The sequence below is a fragment of the Myotis myotis genome, unplaced genomic scaffold (genome assembly GCF_014108235.1).
Source record: "Myotis myotis isolate mMyoMyo1 unplaced genomic scaffold, mMyoMyo1.p scaffold_m19_p_8, whole genome shotgun sequence".
NCBI classification, from domain to species: domain Eukaryota; kingdom Metazoa; phylum Chordata; class Mammalia; order Chiroptera; family Vespertilionidae; genus Myotis; species Myotis myotis.
The window spans coordinates 2179909-2206256 of NW_023416390.1; the positions used below are offsets into that span (position 1 = coordinate 2179909).

General features: G+C 45.9%; 1 protein-coding gene across 1 annotated transcript in view; it reads right to left on the reverse strand.

Moving 5' to 3' along the window:
- Positions 1-1607: 1607 nt before the first annotated feature.
- Positions 1608-26348, reverse strand: part of COL5A2 (collagen type V alpha 2 chain) — a 139513-nt gene continuing 114772 nt past the window's right edge. Inside the window, exons 33-54 of the mRNA XM_036319022.1 lie at positions 26207-26305; positions 25338-25445; positions 24994-25047; positions 23390-23443; positions 23146-23199; positions 22209-22262; positions 21692-21799; positions 21537-21590; positions 20987-21040; positions 20209-20370; positions 19481-19588; positions 18043-18150; positions 16959-17012; positions 15030-15137; positions 13377-13430; positions 11124-11231; positions 10699-10752; positions 9609-9716; positions 7564-7855; positions 6317-6504; positions 3920-4159; positions 1608-3269 (exon numbers count right to left, since the gene is read on the reverse strand). Coding sequence (XP_036174915.1) covers positions 3123-3269; positions 3920-4159; positions 6317-6504; positions 7564-7855; positions 9609-9716; positions 10699-10752; positions 11124-11231; positions 13377-13430; positions 15030-15137; positions 16959-17012; positions 18043-18150; positions 19481-19588; positions 20209-20370; positions 20987-21040; positions 21537-21590; positions 21692-21799; positions 22209-22262; positions 23146-23199; positions 23390-23443; positions 24994-25047; positions 25338-25445; positions 26207-26305 — 2370 coding nt within the window. The 3' untranslated portion in view covers positions 1608-3122. The remainder of the gene's footprint in view (positions 3270-3919; positions 4160-6316; positions 6505-7563; positions 7856-9608; positions 9717-10698; positions 10753-11123; positions 11232-13376; positions 13431-15029; positions 15138-16958; positions 17013-18042; positions 18151-19480; positions 19589-20208; positions 20371-20986; positions 21041-21536; positions 21591-21691; positions 21800-22208; positions 22263-23145; positions 23200-23389; positions 23444-24993; positions 25048-25337; positions 25446-26206; positions 26306-26348) is intronic.

Genomic DNA, 26348 nt, shown 5'->3' on the forward strand with positions numbered 1-26348 from the left:
CCTAAACCGATGGACGAGGAGGAGGCTGCTGCCCGAAATAGGGCTCACTGGCCATCAATCAGCTCTGCGACAGAAATGTGCATTTTCTTGAGCATTTTGATCTACAGGTACCTCTGCGATCCAGTGAAGATGGTGAAACATTTACACATGCATTTCCTGAGCTGCAAGGAGGATTTGGGCTGTGTACATGCATTTGAAGCTTTTGCTAGATAGATAGTAATTGGAGCCATGGGCGTGGATAAAGGCCGGGGTTGAGAGAGTATTGAGTGTGAAGATGAAGAAAAGACTGATCCCTGGGGAATGCAGACATTTGACTACTGTACAAAATGATGCATTGATAAAGGAGGCTGAGAGAAAAGCTGTGCTTGGGGACACCAGCCATTTTGATAAAAAAAAAATAATCAACTTACTGGCCTGCCCCAGGCTCCTCAGGCTTTCGGCTTTCATTGACGCATCATTGCCTTGGTTTGCTGCTGTTGGGCCTCAGGTCCAAATTAGCTTTTCTTCATAATTCCAAAGAAAAACTGTTCAGTGCTCTCTACTCAGTGGGGCAGAGACCCTCGGTGCAGTAGTTAGAATCATTTATTCTCTCCAGATTTTGTTCACTTGCTTTCTGCTATATAACACCATTCTCGTGAGAAGGGGTGCTGCCTATAATTTCTTTGCATCTCTTTTTGATTTGGAGTAAGTTATATGGTACCTGGCCATAATTTGCTGAATTTTGTGTTACGAGTCAGAGAATTTTTCAGCATTGTTTATGCTTTCTTTGCTATTTTTATCCTTTTTCATTTCAGTTGATTTCTGGAATTCCCATTTGGGTTTTTTAATAAATTAATAATAAATGAATGTCACCGTCCTCCCAGATGAAGATTGTTTTGCTTTTGGTCACATAGAGTTTGAGGTGTCTGTTAGACATGAAGGTAACGAAGTCTACTGATCTAATGGGACCTGTGGATCTAGAACTCAGACAAGAAACGCCAGGGCCTTTGTAATTGCCTTTTATTTGTTAAACATTCCCGAGTTCCAAGTATAAACTAGAACTTCTATATTTGGAGATTCTAAGTGTTTTTGACTTGAGAGAATCACCACATGTTTCTGGCTCATCTACCTGAACTTGACAGCCTGTATAAGTTGAACTTGAAAGAAGATTTAATGCAGACAAACTCAGATGTCTTTAGGGATATAAATATTCAAATTCAAGATGTAGATCACAAGTCAAAACCGATCTGGGGAACAACATGTTGTTAAATATTGAAATAAAACTCTGAAAACGTTAGGCTACGTTCATATGTGATATACTTTGAGACACGTGTTTTATTAGCACCATTTTTTCAACCATGAAAAACCAGCTGCTTTTCTCTTTTTGTCAATAATCCTACCCTGGGGGTCTTAGGGGCACAGACAGTGGCTATTAGTGTCCAGTTTCCCTCCCTGAGTGACGCTGCGGCTCGACTTCCACACATGAGCCAGCGTATAGTCGGTGGGAGATTTTGTTGATTTACTTTTTAAACGAATGGTGAGCAAGGAATACCACAGCGCCCTTCCTTCCACTGCTGGAAAGGAAGTGGGTCTGATACGCTCAAATGAATTCCACGGAACAAAAGCCATTGACGTGACAAAAGCGTGCATTTAATTCGATGCTCTGCAGATACATGACTACAGCTGTGTGCATGGCTTGTCTTTGGGATGGTCCCAACTGTTTATTGTTAAAGAAGAAATTAAAATGGAGCCAACACAATGCAATTAGGGAAAAACAACAACCTTGAGACACAGGGGCCCGACATGCTCGGACTAGGAAGCAGGCAGGTTACAAGCATCCCAGATACAGCGTGAGGGGGACAGTGGGGAGGCCCGGAGCAACGGCCCCTCTTTCAGAAACGGCCACGTCTAAGGCTTTCACAAATGGCACCGATGAAACCATCTTTATTTTTAAAGAATTGTATAGAGGAATTTTAGCACCATCATTATGGAAAAATAACAATACATTTTAGCCCTGCCTATCTCCAGTCTTGGAATAATAACGGAAGCATAGCACCTTTTAGTATCTAAAATATAAACAAGAACAGTAAGTCCCTCCCAGCTTCTAGAGATGAGGTAGCTCACGCTAAGACATGTGGGTCATGTTTCCTCGGAGAGTTCAATGGCCAGATGGTTGTTTCCAATCATCACATCCGATCTGTCAGCTCCACGGCTGGGTTTCTAAACAATCTTTTCTTCGTTACAGGCTTCGGGGCGATGCTCCTGCCATCGGAAGACTCTCAGTTCTGAGTCCTGGACATGCTGATAAGGTTGTATGTGTGAGTTTTGCATTCAATGTCTTCTTAAACAAGAAAGTGCTGTACCCAATGGTTTACTCATGTGACTTCCAGCTGTATTAATAGGCTAAGTCAAGAGGGAAAGATATCTTTAAATCTGAATGAGGAAAAAGTCTACACTTACCACCCTTTATAAAATCTAAGTTCACTTTGTTTTCAAGAAATTTCACTGAATATATATTATTTAAAAAGTCCATTTAAAACAGTGAGGAACCATTTTTTTCAAGATTCTCTTTAAAGAGTCTCTGATAGTGACACAATATCAAGACATGCACGAGGGTTTCTACCTCAAGGGCAACCCTGGATCGATCATCTTTCACTTTTAATTGACCATCGGGTCTGAGAGGTCGCAAAAAGGCACCACCTTCTATTTGTCCAACTGCAGCCACGGGAGATAAACATGTGCTATGGTTTTACAGACCCCACTCTCTAAGCTACCAGCCAGGAAGAAGAGTTTTCTCATAAATACTAAGCAACTTTATCATTACATTGAAATAAACTGAAGAAAACAAAGACTATGTATTCAATCTGTTTACTTTTTCTTAAAGGTGGTCATTGTCATTGGTCATCTTACACCTAAACTTCTGTATTGAAAAATCCTTTAACTCAATGGACACTTGAGGACTGTAAGTAAAATAAATATTCTGAAGGCTAAGGCCAGGCACGTAAGACCATATGTACAACGCTGACCGGAGCCAGCCACTACTTCAAGAGTCTCAGGATCAGCTTCACGCAGGCAAGGTTCTCGCGACCGGTGGGGCCATGGATGGTGAGGGTGTTGCTCGCTGTCGCCGGACCATGGCTGCTTCACACAAAGCAAACGGGCCCGATCTCGACGCCGAATTCTTGGTCTGTGCCGCCGACATCCACGGGGGCCAGGTCTATGATGGGCAAGCGTGCCACGTTCTGGGTTCTGTATTCAAAGACGGTCTTGCCCACATTCCCATTCCGTTTCTAGGAGTGAAGGGTGCAGCGGGTTAACAGTGTGAATGAGTGGCGGCAGAGGTGCTGGGCAGCACTTCTGAGCCAGCTGTCATAGCATATGAGTCCAAGCAATGTTTTAGAGCTGAGAGCGCCGCCCACGGTGAGGTCAGCAGGCCTGGAAGACATGATTCCACGCTTCCAACCCAGGAGCTGCCCTGTGTTCTCCTGAAACGCCCCGAACGGGCACTGACAACGTGAATGATGGAGGCCTATTTGCTTTTCACATGAAATTATAATTCATCATTAATGTTTTCCTTTTTCATAACTAGATATGCACGTAGGGAGATATACAAATCAGTAAAAACTAGAACCTACCTCAGCTTGATTATACATTTTAGAATCAAGGAAGTTTAAGCATGAGACTGAGATTAAAAAAAGTAACTTGCAGAAGAGCTAGATCAGGTTCCAAAGAGTCAGGCTTTCCTCACTGTTTCGCATTAACACGTGTGTGAACCTGCCTCATGCCCTAGCACACGTTCAAGTTTACCCTAAAGAACGACAGACAGACTCCTATGTCTGTACACAGGGTACAACTGTCCCTACCTCTGGTGCCATAACAGTATTTTTAGCAAAAATGAATTTTTTCTCTCATCAGATCAGCAGAGCACAAAAGTACTTACAGAGCACGTGTCCTGAAGGACTATGTATCTGAACCTGACGTTTCCTTCCGCTCTGATGTCCAAGTCGTTTGACCCTTTAAGGACCACGGCCTTCTTGAGGTTCTGCACTTGGTCGTCCATGTAGCCGACGCTGTTCTTGCAGACGTAGGTGACGTTCTGCGACGCTTCTTTTGATAAGAGGCGCAGGAAGGTCATCTGGGTGATGGCTGCGCTGGGCGACTGGTGGTCTCCATAAGCAAACTAGGGAGACAAAAGGAGTCCTTGCTACATGCAGTTCTGAAGGGTTTCACAGTGCCGTGTGTGTGTGTGTGTGTGTGTGTGTGTGTGTGAGAGAGAGAGAGAGAGAGAGAGAGAGAGAGAGAGAGAATATGTGTGTGTGTGTGTGAGATTTCAGGTAAATCAGTTTTGAAGAGTATTACTTTTATTCTGTCATGTAACAGAATATTCTACTTTAAAAAAGTACCTTAAAATATTACTGACTGTTCGTCAGTACAAACCTCCGCCCTTACTTCCCAAAACAGCGGATGAAGAAACCAATGACCATTACACTCATCAGAGAAAGTTTCTGTATTTTTAAATCCCTGGAATATTATTTTTAGAAGAAGTTATGTACTTGAACATTGGCTTGGATATTTAATCATGAATCAAAAATAACTCACTGTTTTTATTTTTAATTATATTAAGATTTAGGACTTAACTATTTGTATAAAGTATTTTTGCTGTTGTTACTCCTCACCTGAGGATATTTTTTTTTAAATATATTTTATTGATTTTTCACAGAGAGGAAGGGAGAGAGATAGAGAGTCAGAAACATCGATGAGAGAGAAACATCGATCAGCCGCCTCCTGCACATCTCCTACTGGGGATGTGCCTGCAACCCAGGTACATGCCCTTGACTGGAATCGAACCTGGGACCTTTCAGTCTGCAGGCCGATGCTGTATCCACTGAGCCAAACCGGTTTCGGCACCTGAGGATATTTTTCCATTGGTTTTTAGAGAGAGAGGAAAGGAGGGGAAGAGACAGAGAGAGAAACATCGATTGATTGCCTCCTGCTCGCGCCCTGACCAGGGCCAGGGATTGAGCCTGCAACTAAGGGACGTGCTTTGGCCAGAATCAAACCAGGGACCCTTTGGTCCCAGGGCTAATGCTCTATCCACTGAGCCAAACCAGCTATGGCAGCATAAAATATTTTTAACCCAACTGTTATACGTTGTAGGAAATATGAATCGCAAGGTTTTCATTAGCTAACAAGAACAAATAATCAAAATGATTTCCTTCAGGCTCTTTCTCATTCATCTTCTACTCTGAGGTTTATTTTCAATGCTCCCTTTTGAGCTCTTTACATAATATTATGTTCACTGAATTACCTTTCAATTGGGTACATTTAAAATTTTTCTGCTCATTAAATAATGGCAGATTCTGGTATAAATTACTCAGACCCATAATATGCTCACATTATCTTTATCATGAACATGAGTTCTGAGGAGAGAGCAGGAGTAGAGTGAGAAGGACATTTCAGAGCTAGGGTGCCGCAAAGAGATCCAGAATGAAATGCTCGTATTGCGGTAGGAGGTGGCAAGGCTGGTTGAGATTCTAAATACTGGGCCATAAAAGAAGCATATACTCAGAAAAATACTAATAGACGTCATATCATTATGAAAATACATTAAGTTTAAGCAATACTACATTTAAAGTCATTTAATTTTATGAATACTTATAGTAATTATGTAATATTTATTTACTAGAGGCCCGATGCACAATATTCGTGCAAGAGTAGGCCTTCCTTCCCCCGGCTGCTGGCACCAGCTTCCCTCTGGCACCCGGGACCTGGGCTTCCCTCATAGCCCTGGCTTCGTCAGGAAGGTCGTCCAGAAGGCTGTCTGGCCTAATTAGCATATTACGCTTTTATTATTATAGACAACTTACCAGGTATTGGATACTATAGTAAGGACATTATATTCACACAAAGACTATGAAATAGATATTGTCACCCACACTTCACAATGAGAGCCTGAGGCTCTGGAAGGTTAGTGGCGTCCTGCTGTCCCTATCCAGGGAGCAGTCACCTAGGTCTCCTGCCCTTCAAGGGCCAGACCCCTTCACGTATACCTCACAGTCAGCGTGACAGGCATTAAAGGAACTGATGATAAAAATAATTACTTCCTACATCCCACCAATGAAAAAATCACTGTGCAAAATTTATGTTCATTTAATTCATACTAAAACTTTGTTTATGCAATGATACAGCAATGGCAACTAATGAGAATATATGACTTTAAAATTAACATGGTAAAATAAATCTGGTCAAAAAATAACAACACGGTCCTAAATGCACCCTGAGGTGTAGTAAAGAGTGAAGAGCAAACATGCGATGGTAAGCGCGCGGCTGCGATTACCTGGGCTCCTCTGTTCATGTCGAGGCCGAACCAGACGGGCTTGTGGTCCGGCGACTTGCTGGTCCACCAGGTTTTCCGGGGGATGCTCGACGGGTTGGCTGAGATACACGTCTCTCCCGTCTCCATGTTGCAGAAAACTTTGATGGCGTCTTCCACGGACCCCTGGTTAGGGTCAATCCAGTACTCGCCTGTTTTCCAAAATAAACAAATTTGCTAAGAAAAGTGAACTTCAAACATGATGAGAGTCATGTATTGTCAAAATTATTGATGTAGTAAGTATATGAGTTAAACTGTGATTAGAATGTTATAAATGATCTCACTGGCCCTAGTTAGAATTGATCTCTATTACATCTGAGAGATACTTGAAATAGGTTATACCAAGTTGGTGCTTGGTGCTGGACACGTAGTCAAAAACACAAACAAATATGCATTTGTGCATCTATCTGTGTGTATATATATGTATGTATATATAATAGGTACGAAAAACTGCGTTTAAATAAAATGTAGAGACCTTGGTGGCTGTAAAGTATAGAGCTGAGAATGGAACTGCCGAGTCCTCACAGGTCATTTCAGCTCTCCCTGCCAATGTCATTTCAAAGTTAACTGGGGCCATTAAGCATTTCACAGCTTCTTCTTATGGCCCAGAATCCCTTTTCTCCAGGTCTGATTAGATTAATCAAAATGACAGAATACTGCAAACTTAAGGCATGGTTTACACAACGAGGACAGAAAGACTACTTAATTCCAAAATACTCTGATTAACATATAATCCTGCCAACAGAGATCCTTAAAGCTGTATTTATAGAACATTAAACTGCATGAAAGGTATTTCATGATCAAACAAGTTTGGGAAATAAAATAAAATAAACTTCATTCTACTCTTGAAGGCCCAATGATACATGTGAGCATATTAAATCCCTGAGAAGTCACGGAGGTAGGGCAATGCCAGCCTTGCTTCAGCAAGTGTTCTACACGTCACAGCACCACAAAATCTCCAATTGTTACGACTTCTGGATGGAAACGGCACTGCCAGGATGAGGTCAGATCATTAACAGGGTGTGTCCTCTCTCAGAGTATTTATCGTCTCACCCCCGTTCTTCATGTCATTGGCGGTCCCCCCCACTAACCCACCAACTCTCTGACATGGTGACCATGTCCTCTCTCGGCATCACTACATTCCTGGAAGGCGGTCAGTGAATCATGGCCGGGATGCAGCGAGAACAACCGGTCAGGACGCGAGCGCTCACCGCTGTGCTTCGCCGAGTGGCAGAGCTTCAGGTCCTCACAGGTGCGGGCCGGGTGCTTCTTAGAGCCGTCGGGGCTGCGCATGGTCTCGATCTGGCTGCTGAGGGACTTGAGGGTGGCGTGGACGCCGGGGTCCGTCTTGTTCTTGTCGTCAGGAGCCGCCTCGTCTTCCGTGAACTCGGGGAGGGGGTCTGGCATGTTCTCATCGTAGTGCCCCAGGATGTCCCCGAGGGCGGCCGTGAGGTGGCCCGGGGGACCCGGAGGGCCAGGCGGGCCAGGCTCGCCTGGAGGACCCTGATGGTTGAGAGCATTGGAAACACATGAACACACTTGTTTGTTTTTCACTGGACACAAGGCACTGTTGGGACTTGGTGCCCAGGGAGTTACACCTGGCCTCACGGTGCTGGGACCTGGGAGTCGCGCCCTTTAACCTGAGGCTCTGCCTGCCAGCCTGTAACCTCCCAAGGGAGAGAGTGACGCCAAACTACCTCCCCGGCAACAGGCCTGCAAGTCGGCATCTGAGCTACAGCAAGCTCAGAGCACCAAGTGTGTGCTCTGATGTTCACCTTGAAGATGAATATAGTTTATGTTAAATACGCAGATGTGGCCATTCATTTCCAGACGACTGGGGGCAAGGCCAACTACAATGTCTCACAGGATTTGTGACAGACGCCGAGAGGGCGGACGCAGAGGAATGGGGGTCCCAGTTCTGTAAGACTGCACGTCAATACCAAGGACATACCCACAACGAACACCACAAGACAACTGTCCCCTATTTTCAAATAAGGGGGAAGGCGGAAGTCTTTTAAATGTTCAAACTAATGTGTAGATCAAAATTCTGTGTGCTAAACAAAATTTAAGAATGTTCTCTTTAGCCTTTTTAAAAAAATATTTTTAATGATTTCAGAGAGGACGGGAGAGGGAGAGAGAGAGAAGCATTAACGATGAGAGAGAATCATGGATCGGCTGCCTCCTGCACGCACCACACTGGGGATCAAGCCCGCAACCTGGGCATGTGCCCTGACCGGGAATGGAACCGTGACCTCTTGGTTCATAGGTCGATGTTTAACCACTGAGCCACACCGGCCGGGTTCTAGCCCTTCCCTTAACGAGCTGTAAGATGTGTGGTCACCTTTGACCTGGGAGCTCCCGCTGGCAGACAAGGCTGGAGTCCGCCCCTGAGGAGCTGGCTCTGGACAAGTTGCTTCAACCTTTCCTCACCTCAGGAGCCTGTGAAACCTATTGGGTTCACTTCTAAGATCACATCACGGCCCGTGAGTTCCTTTACACCAGCCTCAGGAGGTTTTTCCTAGCGAGGACGAGTGAACCGCCACATAAAGTCAGTGGAGGGCCATTAAGTCAGAGGAATGGCACTTCCGGCTGTTTTCCGCCCACAGAGAAATAATAGGGAATATTCCTCTGGACCACGGGAAACATAAGGCTTTTTGTTTCATAAAATAAGTAATAAATATTCAGTTTAATGGCCAGTGAGGGGCAGAGTCAGAATAAAGAGGGACAGGTCAATCAGACCGAAGAGGAAGAGAGATGAGGAGGGTCCCAACGACCCGAGAAGCCAGAGCCTAACACAGTTTACATAACCCTCAAGTCGGCACTACTGGAACATGGTGATGAAAATGTTAATGGAAATCCTTTTTAATGTCATTTGCAATAGAGAAAAGCCTAGATTTCACACTCTTCGCTTTGCAGCATTTTCATGAGCGACTATACTCATCTACCTCACACTCAGTGTACTGCCGTGAAGGCAAAGCGACTTTTCCCCAGCGCCATCAGGACACAGCACACCGTGCTCTTTGCTCTCATCGGTGCCCATGAAAGGAGGCCCAGCAAGTTGGACTCTGATTTTACAGGCTCTGAACGATCTCGATTAAAGAGCTGAAAGTTACTTCTACAGACAAGCTCTTGTGTGACTTTTAGGTTTGTTCTCAGAGTCCCTTCTGTCCCTCGTCCACCGGCTGCACAACCGTCCTTGGCTGGGCCCGGGGCGTGAGGACCAGCAGAGCCTTAAGAGGCACACCCTGTGACTCACCTCAGGCCCTGCCTCCCCGACGCTGCCCCGCACTCCAGGAGGCCCGATGGGGCCCAGCGGCCCGGGGTTTCCTTCCTTCCCTGAGGGGCCCACTGGGCCCGGGGGACCCTGCGAGAAACAAAACTGGATGTTAGATTCTCTGAGAAAACTCCCACAGTGCCCTTCTCTAAACAAAGAACCGTTTTCCTGATGAACTATCACAGCAGTTTCTCAGATTCAGATCCTAATGACTAACGAATGGAGTTCCAGAACATTCCTACTTTACTATTTCATCGCACATCAATTTTCATCCATGCACATAAAAGACCAGCAGCAGTTAAAACCTTTAATGGGCTTGTCATCTACTTTTATTAGTATTGGGACTATTTCATCAAATCTCATGTAAACTCAGTTATAAATTCGGTGAACTAGGAGTAAGAAAAAGGCAGAAGGTGAAGTGATTAATATAATTATAAGTTATGATTGTGTGTTTATACAAGTATCTCATGACATCCTAACAATTTTAATACTACTCTCCTAAAATGTTTTGTTTATACTAGATTTAGACATAGCAGAAATTCTAATGATTTTCCTAAACAATTATGTCTGTCAATTATGTTATGACATAATGACTTATTAGGGGCAGCATGAATACTAATGTGGAATTTCTAAAAGCCACAAATGTTGGTTTCATTTTATGATTTGCTTTTGAATCAGCCTTAAGCAAAACACTCTGAGGAAGGACCCCAGTTCCTTAAAAAAACACATGCAGCTGCAGCACAGCCAGCTCTGCCTCCATGCACAGCAGTCCTCTGAGATCACCTCAACGAGCGCGAAGTAACGGACATGTCAGTGAGCACAGGTAAGGATGGCCCCATCGATGAACGCATTCACCGCAGGAGAGAGGTTTAATGTGGGACCGTGAAATACCAAGTCATAGTACAGGGCTTTCTACTTAAAGGTGATTGCCGACTGGTTTCTCTCATGCGTTGGCTGCCTGCTTCAGAGAACCTGGGCAATTCTCGCTTCAACCCATGACATGCTACTCGGGCTCTCGCAAGACATCACCGCACGCATCGCCGTTCACACCTGGTCCAGCTTAGTTACTCACTCTTGGGCCAAATGGTCCGGGGATCCCAGCACTGCCTTGCTCACCATTTGGACCCTGAGTGGGAAAAACATGTAAAATGTTACCAAAATATTTCCATCCTGCATTCTGCCGGCCTCGGGTGGTTAAAATCCGCTGCCGCTGACATCAGCTGCATCAACTGCTCGCACAGTCATGTCTCCAAAGGTCTTCCTGAGTTGCCCAGAAGTTACGACCGTGCAAGAGGGACGGTGCACATACCCTTTGGGCTCATGTCTTTCCTAAAAGTCACAGCTAGCAAGTGGCAGTGACGGTGGCCAGATGGGTAACTCATTATTTTGAAAGGACAGGAGGGTACAAAACGTCCATCCATTTTACGACTATGTCCATGTCAAGACAGCTGTGCACGTTCACACGGAGGGCAGTTCACTGGTGGAGAAGTTACTTACAGGAGGCCCGGGAAGTCCCTGAAGACCGGTGAACCCCCTGTGGCCCTTCTGGCCTCGGTCGCCGCGGTCCCCGTGATCGCCTTTGTCACCGCGAGGCCCTTGGGGTCCCTAGAAACAGGGTCATGCGTGGGTATTGCCTGTTGAGACTACAATTTCCTACAATTTTACCTTTTACAATTGTATTTACTGTTATTTTGAGTACCACACTTTATATGAACATATTTACTTATATAAATGGAATCAGACATAGAAATTTTTGCCTTTTGGAATGAAGGTAATAATTAAAACATACTGTATTTAATAATGCTTTCCTAAGAGTTAGTTTTTTAATGTTTATCCTATATTTATACTAAAATGAGGTATTTTTAAGTTGGTCTTTCTTATCTAAAACAGTTTCAAAGACTGTATTTCACATACCCGGCTGCTATTATGTGAAAAATATTGCCACCATAAATAACTTCTTTAAAAGCAAAACATGAGTCCTTATTTACTATGCTACCTCTAAAAAGAAAATGCTTATTAAATTTGCATATGCAGATAAACTGGACATGACAGCTGGGACTATATTAAAAAACTGTTCATCCTGGAAAGTTGCTAAGAGAGTAGATGCATCAATTCTGATCCTGAGAAACTAAAGGAAAAGCAATAATTAAGAACCTTCTTATGGGATAGAAGCTACAAGGAGAGAAAAGGTGAAAATTATCTGACCAGTCTAATCAGTCTCGGGCTCCTTCCTTCCTTTCCTTTCATTCTTTCTTTCCTGTTTCTTAAGTCTTAGGTAACCCCAGCAGCTCCGGTCCAGAGCTCACGGTAAACTGACAAGGTCACCTACGTGGGGGAGCTGTGCTGTCGGCAGATCTCCTGGAAGAGAACTGGAGGATGAAAGAGACCACCAAACAGACGGGCTCTTGGGGTAATATTTTTCCTTACCAGTTTTTTGTTCTTCTTTTGTATGGTTCTTTTATTTTTTTAATTTGGATATCCTAATTGTCAAACAGTATGAAAACCTTTTTATAATAAAAGCAAGACTAAATCTCAGTAACTTTTTATATTTTATATAACGTTGTAAATTTATTTATTTATTTATTTATTTATTTATTTATTTATTTATTTATTTTTAATATATTTTTATTGATTTTTTACAGAGAGGAAGGGGGAGGGATAGAGAGTTAGAAACATCGATGAGAGAGAAACATCGATCAGCTGCCTCCTGCACATCTCCCACTGGGAATGTGCCCGCAACCCAGGTACACGCCCTTGACCGGAATCGAACCTGGGACCTTTCAGTCCGCAGGCCGACGCTCTATCCACTGAGCCAAACCGGTTTTAAAATCAGCCCAGCCAGCATGGCTCAGTGGTTGAGCATTGACCTAGGAACCAGGAGGTCATGGTTCAATTTCTGGTCAGAGCACATGCCTAGGTTGTGGGCTCGATCCCCAGTGAGGGGAGTGCAGGAGGCGGCTGATCAATAATTCTCTCTCATCATTGATGTTTCTAGCCCTCTCCCTTTCCCTCTGAAATCAATAAAAATATATTAAGTACTAAAACCAGCCTGAATGCTTTCACAATGTTAGAGAGGTTCTTTTATTTGGGGAATGCTCCAAAATTTCATAATTGAAAATAAACTAAACCAGAAAGCACCTACTTGTTATTATTAACTAAAATTCATTTAGTCATGAAAAATGAAACTAGACTGTTTTTGTAACTGGCTAGAAAACGTTTGACTTGTACATGCTATGGAACTATGAAATCCTCTCTAGCCGGGCTCAAATCGAAACTGAGAATTGTGATCTAATAACAGGCCATGATTTTAAGGCTATAATTGATCTTCATAAGTATTGATATGGATTTATATAACAGGTGTGAGAGGAACAGAAGAGACTGCCTATAGAAAGAATTCATTCCCAGTAAGACATCTGTGTAAGGCTCTCTGACCTGGAAGTAACTGCAAGTAGTAAAAGAATTGAACATGGGCAGTAAAATCTCATTGAAAATAAAACATAATATTGACTACAGCTTTTAAAACTTACAGAGAGCTTTTAAACCCATTGTGATTTTTAGAAAATCTCAGAAAGAAGGGTATGGTTATTCCTATTATTTTGGGAGACAACTGTTACTCTAAGAATTTTTATTGATTATTTGAAAGAATTCATAGCTTGAGAAATTTGGTAATTTATAAACCTTAAATTGTACTTTCTCTTTGGGAGGGTATTTTATGAAAGAAGACATTTTCTAAAGAAAAACAGAACTTACAGGTAAGCCACGTTTCCCAGCTCGACCAGGTGGTCCTATGGGACCCCGGGAACCCTAGAAGAAATTTTCACAAAAGTTGGAAAAAACAAAAACAAAAACAAGTGCATACGCTATGTAGATATAGAATTCAAAAGCCATATTTGTGGTTGGATATTTACTAAGTTTATGTGCACCTATGCATACTCTTCTGGCTAATTAATGAAAACCAGGCTAATGTCCCTGGTATAAGAATGTGTTCATCTCACTCCAATGACACTCTATAATCAGTTTTATTAATTGGTGAAGCAGTACTTGCTTAAATTTAACAGGATTTCCTATAAATCACAACATTTTAGGTGGTGAAAGTCAAAGCATCAGAATTTTTGAATATCTATTAGAAATCAAATGTTTGCCTCAAAGAATAAGAAAATTAACTCATAATGAACTGTCTGTCATTCTTGGTTTGGAGTCCTAGAGAAGGGCACATGTGTGACTGTACGTATGTGTCCAAGTAGTTCTAGTCAAGGGCACATGGGTGACTGTACGTATGCGTCCAAGTAGCTCTAGTCAAGGGCACATGTGTGACTGTACGTATGCGTCCAAGTAGCTCTAGTCAAGGGCACATGGGTGACTGTACGTATGCGTCCAAGTAGCTCTAGTCAAGGGCACATGTGTGACTGTACGTATGCGTCCAAGTAGCTCTAGTCAAGGGCACATGTGTGACTGTACGTATGCGTCCAAGTAGCTCTAGTCAAGGGCACATGGGTGACTGTACGTATGCGTCCAAGTAGCTCTAGTGAAGGGCACATGTGTGACTGTACGTATGTGTCCAAGTAGCTCTAGTCAAGGGCACATGGGTGACTGTACGTATGCGTCCAAGTAGCTCTAGTCAAGGGCACATGTGTGACTGTACGTATGCGTCCAAGTAGCTCTAGTCAAGGGCACATGTGTGACTGTACGTATGTGTCCAAGTAGCTCTAGTCAAGGGCACATGTGTGACTGTACGTATGTGTCCAAGTAGCTCTAGAGAAGGGCACATGGGTGACTGTACGTATGCGTGCAAGTAGCTCTAGTGAAGAGCACATGGGTGACTGTACGTATGCGTCCAAGTAGCTCTAGTCAAGGGCACATGGGTGACTGTACGTATGCGTGCAAGTAGCTCTAGTGAAGAGCACATGGGTGACTGTACGTATGCGTCCAAGTAGCTCTAGAGAAGGGCACATGGGTGACTGTACGTATGCGTCCAAGTAGCTCTAGTCAAGGGCACATGGGTGACTGTACGTATGCGTCCAAGTAGCTCTAGTCAAGGGCACATGTGTGACTGTACGTATGTGTCCAAGTAGCTCTAGAGAAGGGCACATGTGTGACTGTACGTATGTGTCCAAGTAGCTCTAGTCAAGGGCACATGTGTGACTGTACGTATGTGTCCAAGTAGCTCTAGAGAAGGGCACATGTGTGACTGTACATATGTGTCCAAGTAGCTCTAGTCAAGGGCACATGGGTGACTGTACACATGCGTACAAGTAGCTCTAGTGAAGAGCACATGTGTGACTGTACGTATGCGTCCAAGTAGCTCTAGTTAAGGGCACATGGGTGACTGTACGCATGCGTCCAAGTGGCTCCTAATGCAGAGCATCGATGTCAGTCGCTGCCAGTGATATGGCCTCTCCTTACCGGGTCTCCTCTCTGTCCTGCGTCTCCGGGGGCGCCAACGGGGCCGGGAGTGCCCGGGGCACCTTGAGAGCCTGGCAGACCCGCGGGTCCAGGGTCTCCACGGTCACCCTGACAAGAATAACAGGATAGCACTCAACATTAATTCTCAAACAGTGGTATTCTATATGCCCATGCTATTCGCGATGAACAATACCTTTTTAAAAACTTACTTTATTATTTTACTTACAATTTACTGCAATAGTTTATTTACTTATTAATAACTCAAACTGAGAAGAATAAGGTGATTCCTCCCAATCCCCGACCTCACTGCTCCCCTCACTCCTGCCCTATTGCTCCCCTAGCCCCGATGCCGGACCCGAGCAGCTGGCACGTTTCTTATCCAGACGTCTCCGCTCTGGGGTGTCTGTGCTCTGGGGCGAGACAAAGACTCGCTGAACAGTGGGGAAACAGAACATGCCCAGGAAACCACTTTCCGGGTTTCCAGCCCCAGGTCTGTGTGAGAAAACAAATGATGGAGGCTCCTCCCCATGCCGTCACCATCGCATGAGGTCAAGGTCTGCACTCCACTGCGGTGCGATGCCCCCGGAGGAAACAGCTCTGGGCCCAACGAGGGGACTACCCCCGAGTGCACAGGGCACCTGAGAATAAAGCTCAGAAGCATCTGAAGAAGCGGCTGCCCCTGGTTCCATCCGGAGACCCACTGCGCCCGGGCTCCCGTCTCACTTGTCTCGTTAAGCAATCAAAAGCAGGATGCCCGCTGCAGGAACAGGGATTAACGCAAGGAATGGGGCAGGCCATTTTTTTCTGACAGAAATCGCCTTACTTGACTGGTTAGTTTGGCCACCAGGACAAACTTGGGCAATAGATTAGAGAATAGACTCAATACATTGAATAGCTAAATTGGCAACACTAGGATTTTGAAAGAAACATACAGAAAGCACATATTCACTTAGAAAATACCAAGGATGGCCTCTGCAACTATTTAAACTTATGATCAAAATAAAATGTGATGGAAACTTAAAATGCACATAGGGGTCCAAATATATCCACAATGACATCGGGGCACACAGCAGCAAATCTTTGAGGACTAATGCCCTACACAATATATACTGACCAAGGGGAAATTTACATTCCCTGCCTTTATGTAGATGGGGGGGACCCCAAAATTCATCAAAACCCTTTCTTCCTCTTTATGTCAGTGCCTCGTGGATACTCAACGTGGGATTTAAAACACAAATGCCCAATAGTGTATCCATCATATTCAGAGTCTTTGAAAACCGAGGCTCAGAAACTGTGTTCCAGACCACACAGCCGGTTACTTCAGTGGTCAAGATGCCAACCAGGTCTGCCTGGCTTCCCAGCCTGCTCTGCTCCAGGACGGGCCTTAGGGTGGGAAGAGCCGTGACGCCATGATAGGCTTTGGAGAAGGGCTATGCTTGCCTTCCATGCAGCGGGTCCCACACAGCTGTGAGGCCACCCGTTGGGACTGGAGCTCCTGGGAAAGCTGGGGCGTGTCCAGCTCAGTCAGTGCCTGTCTGATCTAGAACCACGTCATGAAATACTAGCTACTAACAATTCCCAGAGAGCCATGCGGCGTCTTTGCGGGGCATCCCGTTAGTGGGCGCGTGGGGAAATGCAGATGTCCCACAGCTCCCACACTTCTGCAAGTGAGTTTGAAATCTAGACCACTCGCCTGATGCCTTCGTGTTGCACCAAACATGGAAGCACTTTGCTTCCCTCCTCTCAATAAAAACTGCCATCTCACTTTGCTGTGCGTCCAAACCTCATTTCATCGACAAGATCTACCAAGTCACAACGTTACAAAGCAGGCTGCTTCTCTCAGGAAAGTCAGGGCGGTTTCCCTTTCTAGTGTCACCCAGGCTGCACATCCCCATGGCTCCGCGGTTTCGGTCGGTGACATGGCCTCACCCGCTCTCCTACAGCGCCGTCCCGGCCCGGAGTGCCGTCGTTGCCCGCCGGGCCCTATGACAGATCACAGTGAAAAGGGATTAACTGGCAATAAAAAATCTCACTCCAGCCGCCAGACACGTTACAGCGGCCACACCGACTGCCCTGCCCGCACCTGCGACAGCGTTCATGGAACCCCCAGCAAGGGGAAAGCTGGGCCATCTTCTCCATCACTTTGAATTGCTTGAAAAATCAACCTATTTTTACTTAATCTAAATTCTCCATTTCTATTTGTTTATTCTAACGAAGAGAAATATTCTCAAATCCTTTGAAATACATATATGATAAATTAAATTCTTGATATTTTGTTTACTTTGTATTACCAATGAATGGTCTTCCTTACTTTTACTTCTTAAGCTTATCCAAAAAAATATCCATCAAGTTCTTAAGTAAAATATTTAGAATATCAAATTACTTTTAAAAATAGGTAGTCTTCTCTCCTTATTTTTAAATTTTTTTTCAGAATAATGTTTCTACCATTTGATGAAAAACTTTGCTCTGAAAGGCACTGGCTGTTTGTGATTTGCTCATCACAGCACTGAATGCAGCAGGTTCCACCCGTAGTTCTCACACCTCCCTTCAAAGCCTGGTTCCCTCTCAAAGCCCAGGGGCCATGGCATCAGTGACGTCACTTTACAGTGGTCGTTCGGAAAGTTCTCTCCACTCGGTCCTGTCACAAGCTGAACAGTTATATTAATCCCATCATTGTGGAAAGTGGCAGTTGTGACAAATATGCTACTAACACAATGAAATATAACAGGGGAAGGATGGATGAATGTGTCCTTTTACGTTCAAAACAATTTGGCAACAACCTAAACCAACTAAGAGGCTTGGTTCCAGAGGAGAGGAAGTCAGCGCAAAGCCCTCACCCTGCTAGGATTCTGTATGTCATCCCTTTGTCAACCCTCTAGGCAGCCGAGCACATAACATACCATCACTCAGAAACTTCCTCCAGGCAAAATGCACACACGATTTCTAGATCAACATCTGAGTGAAAAAGCCGACCCCATCCCATGACACCAAGAGCCACTTTCTCGGTTCTTACCTCAGGTCCTGGCTCCCCAACAGGGCCGTTCGAGCCTGGGGGGCCCACAGGCCCAGGGGGCCCTTTGTCTCCGGTGGCACCCGTCGCGCCCACTTTTCCTGGTGTGCCCTGGAATAGGGTATAGATATGTCACCCACTTCCACAGAAATGTAAGGATGCCAGTTCCCATAAAGGCTGCATGCATCCAGCCCGGCCGGCGTGGCTCAGTGGTTGAGTGTCGACCTATGAACCAGGTCACGGTTCGATTCCCAGTCAGGGCACATGGCTGGGGTGTGGGCTCAATCCCCAGTGGGGTACACGCAGGAGACAGCCAATCAAGGATGCTCATCATTGATGTTTCTATTTCTCGCTCCCTCTCCCTGCCTCTCTGAAATCAATTAAAACAAAACAAATAAACAAACAAAAAAGCCCTGGCCGGTGTGGCTCAGTGGATAGAATGCCGGCCTGCGGACTGAAGGGTCCCAGGTTCAATTCCAGTCAAGGGCAGATGCATGGGTTGCAGGCTCCATCCCAGGTGGGGGACATGCAAGAGGCAACCGATCAATGATTCTCTCTCATCATTGATGTTTCTATGTCTCTCTCCCTCTCCCTTCCTCTCTCTGAAATCAATACAAATATTTTTTTTTAAAAAAAAATGCCCGTTCCGAGTTACTTCTGTGCTGTCTGCTCACTTTATTTCTACGCCCTGCTTCCTGTTGGGAGATGTTACTCCCAGGTGTCTGGCTCACATCTGATAAAAGCATTCCTTTCTCCTTGTGTGCTGGTCTCAGATCTCTACCCACATGTGCCCCAGTTCCAAGGCCCAGCAGTTCCTTTCTCTGTCAACAACACTCCACATAAAAACATCACCTATTTTTTCTCACGTATATAAACTCTGAGGGGCAAAATTTCACGTCTTCAAAGCTAATAGTAAGCCAGGCTTTTGTCCACGCTCCAGCGAATATGAGATTCGCACACACCCCCTCCCCCCCTGCCCCCCGGGAACGGGGATCACTTTCAGAGGCTTTCTTCCGAGTTCTCCCCACTGTCATGGCCAATATCACTTTAGCCCAACTCCTTCCTCGCCTTGCTGGTTCATGAGAGCTGCTCTGTGAACTGTGGACTGTGGGTGTTTCTGTCCGCGTGTTATTTAAGGAGAGGCTACCTACTCACCAGGAGACCCCCTTCTCCAGCTCCAGAGTTTTAATATTTGAAGAAAGGTTTAGCGTCACCCCAAATCCACATCCGCATTTGTTTACTTCACTAGCCCCAAGGTCAAATAAATACACTTTTCAAAGACTTTGTAAAGCACTTAGACAAAGAATTTCACATGTAAGTCAAAAGCTTTTGAAGATACTCAGAATGTGTATCTAAAAAAGACTTTAAATCTATTCAGCAAAAATATATACAAATTATACTGCACAGAATCAGAGAAAACGCCGACTGCGCAGCGCCTCACCGCGGGGCCCGGCAGGCCGGGCATGCCTCGCTCCCCGCGCTGGCCCGGCATGCCCACGATCCCTCGCTGCCCCGTGGTGCCCGCTGGGCCCGGGGGGCCGTCCGGACCCTAGTTTTGAGGATAAACTAGAATTAGAAGTTGCCCAGGGTAAAACCATCCACAAGAACTTCACAGTAGCTCACAGCTGAACAGGCTTTTCTGGTACAAGAAAAAGTTCCCTGATTCATAAGACCATACGATGTATAAGTAATCAATTTATAATCCACACAGACCTTCTAACCTTACTTAAGAAGTAAAAATAGCTTATCACATGAAAGCGAACTTGAAGATTAATATGAATATTGATGGAATAAAAGAGGTAACTATTCAGGCAAATGTATTTCCTCTTTTAAAAGGAAACATTTTTAAAATAAAGAGAATCGTATGATGTATGTGAACACATTAATGTTTAAAGGCATTTGGATATTAAATGAAGTAATGTGCTTCCTAAAAAATTTACTTCATACAATGCAGACAGACCAGAAAGAGTGTGTTCTTGTCTGGATTTTGAATGCCACACCCTTGGTGCTGTAGTTTCATATGTGCACACACACTCTTTCCTAACGCAGAGAACTGCACACGCAAAGCCTGCAGGGCATGAGGGAGGTGCCGGGTGCTGGACAGTGATGGTGACGTTTCATTAGCAAGTATCTAGTTACAGGCGCTCTAGAGCAAAGATGCCAACTCACAGGCTGCCCGTCTTCTCCGGGGTCCCCTTTGTCTCCTGGGCCCCCGGGGGGGCCGGCTGGTCCACGATCTCCCACTCGCCCGTGAGAGCCGGGGTCCCCGCGAAGACCCGGGGGCCCCTCCTTCCCGGGCTCCCCGAGGGGCCCCGCCGGCCCTGGAGCTCCCTGTGGGACAGAGAGAAAGCGGGAGGGCAGGGGGGGCCGGGAGGCCGCGGGCAGCGGTCTGTGCCTCGGGGGCCTTCGCCGGCCTCACGCCCGTTTTCCTGTCAGATGCTCAGACATTCACTCCCCAGAAGAAAGTGGACCTCGTTGGCAGACAGTTCCCCAGGAGCCATTGTTCAGGGCTGAGATTAACCCGAATTTCAAACCTCTTAAGGCTCCGACCCAACAATAAATACATAACATCTCATCAAGGAAGAGTAACATTTAATAAACAAAGTCCCAGGAATGCTTCCCCACTGAGGGAGAGGGTGAGCACAGGACTACTGGGATTTAGTGACCACAGGGGCCAGCAGTCAGATTGGGGCTGAAAGGACTTGCAGATAAGCTCCCCCAAGGAACAGGGGATCAGAGATGAATTTGCTTTGACAGCACACCAGTATGAGTTGTCAGATAAGGGTTGTTAATATGGGAAAACAAATCATGCATGGATTAAATTACAGAGTAAGTAATAGGAATTAAATCTGTGTGTATCTCTGTCATGTGGACAGATACGTGTGTGTGTGTGTGTGTGTGTGTGTGTGTGTGTAGTTACTCCACCTTCAATGGTGGACTGACTTACAACAGGGCCTGGGGGTCCAACTCTGCCGGCAGAACCAGGAAATCCCGTAGCGCCCTAGAAACACAGCACAGAAGCCCCTTAACGTAACAGTGAGTGACGCAGGCTCCCGCTACCTGTTTTTCACCGGGCACTGGGCCTTTGGGTTCCCTCCTGGCTGTGTCCCAGGTCCAGCTATTCCTGATCCTTTGTTTTGAGTGGAGCTGGATTAACTGGGAGGAAGACTGCGATTTCTCCCTCCCCGCTCTCCATTCATCTTGAGCATATACAGGCATGTTCCAGGCCAGGGCTGAAACCACATTTGCATGTCACAGCAGGAATGGATAGCGCTCCAGTGCCGTTCCCCATCTCCCACCGCTCAGGGGCCACTTATACTGCGGAGGAGGCAGCGGGTCTCCAAGACCGTGATGCTGATTTAGGCAGCTCTCCCTCCACACTAGTTACACACACAGAAGCTGTTGCTGCGGCTTCAGATCAACTTTAAAATACCCAAGAGGCCCCGATGCCTCAGCTGACCGTGTCCGCCCAGAGCTCCACCCCCAAACCGACTCACCGGAGGGCCCTGTGTTCCTCGCCCGCCTTTGAGTCCGGGGACCCCATTCGGACCCTAGACGGGGAGAAACAGAGAGACGGCTGCAGTGAGGCAGGCCAGCTGCGCACCGGCCGAGCTGGGGACTGGGCCTCTCCGCAGGGCTCCGTCGGGCTTACGTGGGGGCCTGGGGATCCTGCCAGCCCCTGTGGCCCCGGGGAGCCGGCGTCTCCCTTCTGTCCTGGCTCTCCGGGCTCCCCCTTCACGCCTGGCTGCCCATCGGGACCCTGCCAATGGCATAAATAAGAATTGTTAGAACACTGACGGACAAGGTACTCCACAGCGATTCTTACTAACATGATTAACGTTGGACGTAACCAGCTGTTGTGAAGCGGTGCTTTGTCATCAGAATGACAGCAGAGAAGAGAGAAGCGGCCTGGTGGGATCCTTAATGACAGTCCGAGAGAAGTAAGTTATCGCACCAGGTTTCAGTTTAACAAAGAAGTATAGAATCTGGAACTGTGTAAACTCATCCATTTTTGTGCTAGTCCGTGAACTGTTTTGAAAATGAGAATACCTAGAAAACCGCAAACTTTCCAGAATCTTTTACCTTCAAAACATATGGCAATGATAACTAATTAACGCACGCTCTCACAGGGAGTGCTCATTGAACATAGAGATACACGAAAATTTTACCTGGGGGCCGGCAAAACCAACAGCACCAATGGGGCCATTTTCACCGCGGGAACCCTGGAAGACAAGAGGAGACGTTCACACCTCGTTACGCACAGGAACGTGCAGCTGTTCGCGGTGGCCAAGGCACGGAAACAGCCCAAGTGCCTGCGACAGGACTGGATGAAGAAGAGGCGGTGCACAACACAACGGAGTCCTACTCAGCCACAAGAGGGGATGACATAGCGGCATTTGCCACAACACGGATGGACCTTGAAATATTCTGCCAAGTGAAAGAAGTCGGACAGAAACAGCTAAAAACCACATGATTTCACTCATACGCGGGATATCAAACTTAAACCCATGGGCAAAGGCGGTGGTTGCCAGAGCAGGGGTTGAGGGGATAGGGTTTGAAGGAGCCTATTATATGGTGATGGAAGATGGTCTGACTTTGGGGGGTGGGCGTACAGTGCAATATGCAGATCTTGTATCATAGAAATTGACACCTGAAAAACCTAAATGACCCTACTAGCCAACGTCACCCCAATAAATTTAATTAAAGTTTTTTAAAAATACAATTATATAAATTTGGAGTGTCTTGAAATAATATATAGAAAAATCAGACATACTGCTTGAGGAAGACCATATATATATATATATATATATATATATATATATATATATATGATGATATGTATATACCATAGAACAAAATCTCCAAGGTTTGAAGTTTCAAAGACATCTCTTAATTACTTAGTGAGCTGCTTACCTACACTCACTCAACTGTATCACATTAATAGAGTGATAACCTTTTAAGTTTAATGAGAGAAGTAAAAGCTGAAAACCAGAAAGTTAGAAATAGCCTACTGTATCAGGCACGGTTTTCTATAGCTGTCAGGCCAAGAGAGGAACTGTCTTACTGCTCAAGGTGATGCTGAGACCACAACACACGGTCACTTACAGGATTGCCGCGCGAGCCAGGAGGGCCGACTAAACCTCGAGGGCCAGGTTCTCCCTGCAGAGCAGATGGTAGATGGTTACTGTCCGAAACAGTAGCAGACACAGCACCACTGTGGGATGGTGGGCACCGCATGGAGGGCAGATAACGGACGTGAACTAGCCAACGGCCATGCTTTGTGAAAGGGAAAACACTGAGAGAGCCCGCTTCAGGCCTCATGGGCCGACTCCACAGAAGGACTCATTACCTTTTCTCCAGTGGGACCTGCAGGACCCGGGGGGCCCAGGGGGCCTGGCAGACCCTGCAGGGAACAGAGGAACAGGACACTGAGGGAGAGAAGGCACAAAGTCTCCATGTTCACACACACAGAGAAGGGCTGCTTTCGCAGAGCATGACCTAGAATAAATAATGCCATCTACATGCTCTCAACATGTTTCTAGCTGGTCGAGAACAATCTCCACCGAATGTCTTCATCTCTTTCATCTAACTCAGCTCACCCAGACGTGGCCCTGCCTTCAACAGCAGTCTGACTCAGTGCTGTTCTCCACCAGCGCCTCCGTCTCTTAGCCTGTTAACGTTGCTAATCCTACTTGAAATTTGAGTCTAGACCAGCCGTGGGCAAACTACGGCCCGCGGGCTGGATCCGGCCCGTTTGAAATGAATAAAACTATTGAAAAAAAAGACCGTACCCTTTTATGTAATGATGCTTACTTTGAATTTATATTAGTTCACACAAACACTCCATCCATGCTTTTGTTCTGGCCCTCCGGTCCAGTTTAAGAACCCATTGTGGCCCTCGACTCAAAAAGTCTGCCCACCCCTGGTCTAGACTGAAGAGACGTGTCTTCATTTGTGCCAAATGCCATATTCTTGCATTCTAATACGCTAGCAAAATGTCACTCTTTTATTTCAAAAAAGTGAAGTGTGCTAACGCATTTGGTTTTCTACATCCCCCTGCATGTAAGGAAGCGCCACAGCGACACTGAGAAGAGGGGGTGCTCTTGCTCAGAGCCGGGGGAGCTGCCGCAGGGTACAAGCTGGGTCTCCTCCACGCGTGGCCACAGACTCCCCTCCTCCACTCGGTTGCAGCTCTTCCTGAACCACGTTTTCCCTCCAATACCCGTGTGCTGCCCCTTCCTGGGCAGCCAGACACTCGCTTGTAATTTACTTTCTGTATGTACTACTGAAGAAGCTTAAGGAACAAGCATGATTCTGTAATTTTATATTATTAACAAGAACACGAGTAAACTGTATTAAATTCTCTGGATCTACAGTGGAACAACATTCTTCCAATAATTTACCTAATATACTTCCTTAAAGGATTTGATGAAATAAAATAAAAATTTACACACTTTTTCATAGAGAGAAAATGTATTATTCATTTTCCCCCTTTCTAATGCTGATTCATCGCCCTGTTGTTTTCTCACCCCTGACCTCCAATATACTGAGAAACATTAATCACAACTTTGCTCTACAAGACTCTACCTGCCTCGCCTGGAAGGAGGTCTAGACCAGCTATGAGATCAGCTACTTTATAGAATGAACACGCCTGTGAAGAAGACAGGTGAGAGAGGCCCCGCTGCTGACAGCAGTGACCTCACGTCTCTCAATAGCGACTTTCCTTTCTGGCTGGCCTAACTCGAGGTGAGCAGAACGAGTGTCCACGGTTGGTCAACATCTAATCTCAGATTTCCTCATCCTCCAAGTCCAACCGCCATGGAGGTGAGTCCGACCGCCATGGAAGCGCTACAAACGTTATTTTGGAAAGTCCAGGCAACTTCCCATGATGATGATAATGCTGACTCCAGGGCTGGGGTGGGGGGCTGGGGGGGGACGAATGGTTTCACTTACTCTTGCTCCATCGTTCCCAGCTGTGCCTTCAGTGCCTTTCTCTCCTAGGCCGCCCTGGGGAAACACAGAACAGCCTGCATTCGTGTGGTTGTCTCCTTCCCACACTTGCACGGAGGGCTCACGAGTGAAGAGTTATGTCTTACGCTTGGAGCCGTATCTCCTGGAGCTCAGAACAGTGCCGGGCACTGCACATTCTCTCAATAGATATACATTAAAACATGAATGAATGAATGAATGAATGAGCGGCTTGTGACTCAGGACGGCAGAAGTAAAAGTCTGCCCAGGACATCAATGTCGATAGAAAATCTAATTGAACGAACTCAGAAAAAAGAAAGAAGACTCACCCTGTCGCCCTTGGGGCCCGGCGTCCCTGCAATCCCTCGCTCCCCGGGCATGCCTTGAAGGCCTGGGGGGCCCGTGTCCCCGGGGGTGCCAGCTGGTCCTGGGCTGCCCTGAAACCAACCACAGGAAGGGAGAGCACCTCAATATCCAGACTGAACCACATGGAATTACAAAATAGTAGATTCTCAGAGACTTCACCCAGTGCTTATATGTTTCATTTGGAAAATTATCTCTGAGTTCATTAAAAAAACAACGATCAGATCTGCCATTTTGATAATCAGTTTATGTTTTCAACTTTTCTCTTTGGGGAAATTAAGTACTGATTCAAATAAAAATGATAGAGCTTCCTTTTTTCTTATTTTGGTAACATCACGATGAGATTCTAATAAAGAAAGGAGACACTACATTTAGAGAGTATTTCATTCTCTCTGTAATAAACCCATGATATTAAGCTGGTTTTGAGGCTCATTCAGTGATTAAATTGAAGCAAATCTTATGCAATCACTTTGGATTATAAAGATTTGCATAATCACGAAAAATTCGACTTCAGATGTTTATGCTGAAACTGGTTCCATTGTCTGCTATCAATGTTAAAATGGCGCCCAGAAAGAAATGGCACTGATTCTTGCCTTCTGCTGTGTTGCATTTTAGATGCAAAGACAACGTCCTTCCGTAGATTTTGTCAGCAGAATCGTGGAACTCAGGACAAGGACAGTGGAGCTTAAACCCTATCACAACAGGGGACTCGTTTTTAGCTGACGCTTAGCGCCAAGCGCAAGCCTGTAGCTGCCCGTAAGTATTTGCTGCGGAGGAAAACTAAGTAATGGAATACCCTGGAGAACGCGGGGAGCACATGCTGGCTCGTACTCACCTTCGGGCCGTCGGGGCCGTGCCCGCCGGCCATCCCCTTCTCGCCGGGCAGCCCGGTGATTCCCGGTTCTCCTCGCTCCCCCGGGTTTCCTCGCTCTCCCTAGCACAACAGCGGAATGTCAGCCTCAGGGCTTGGTCTGAAG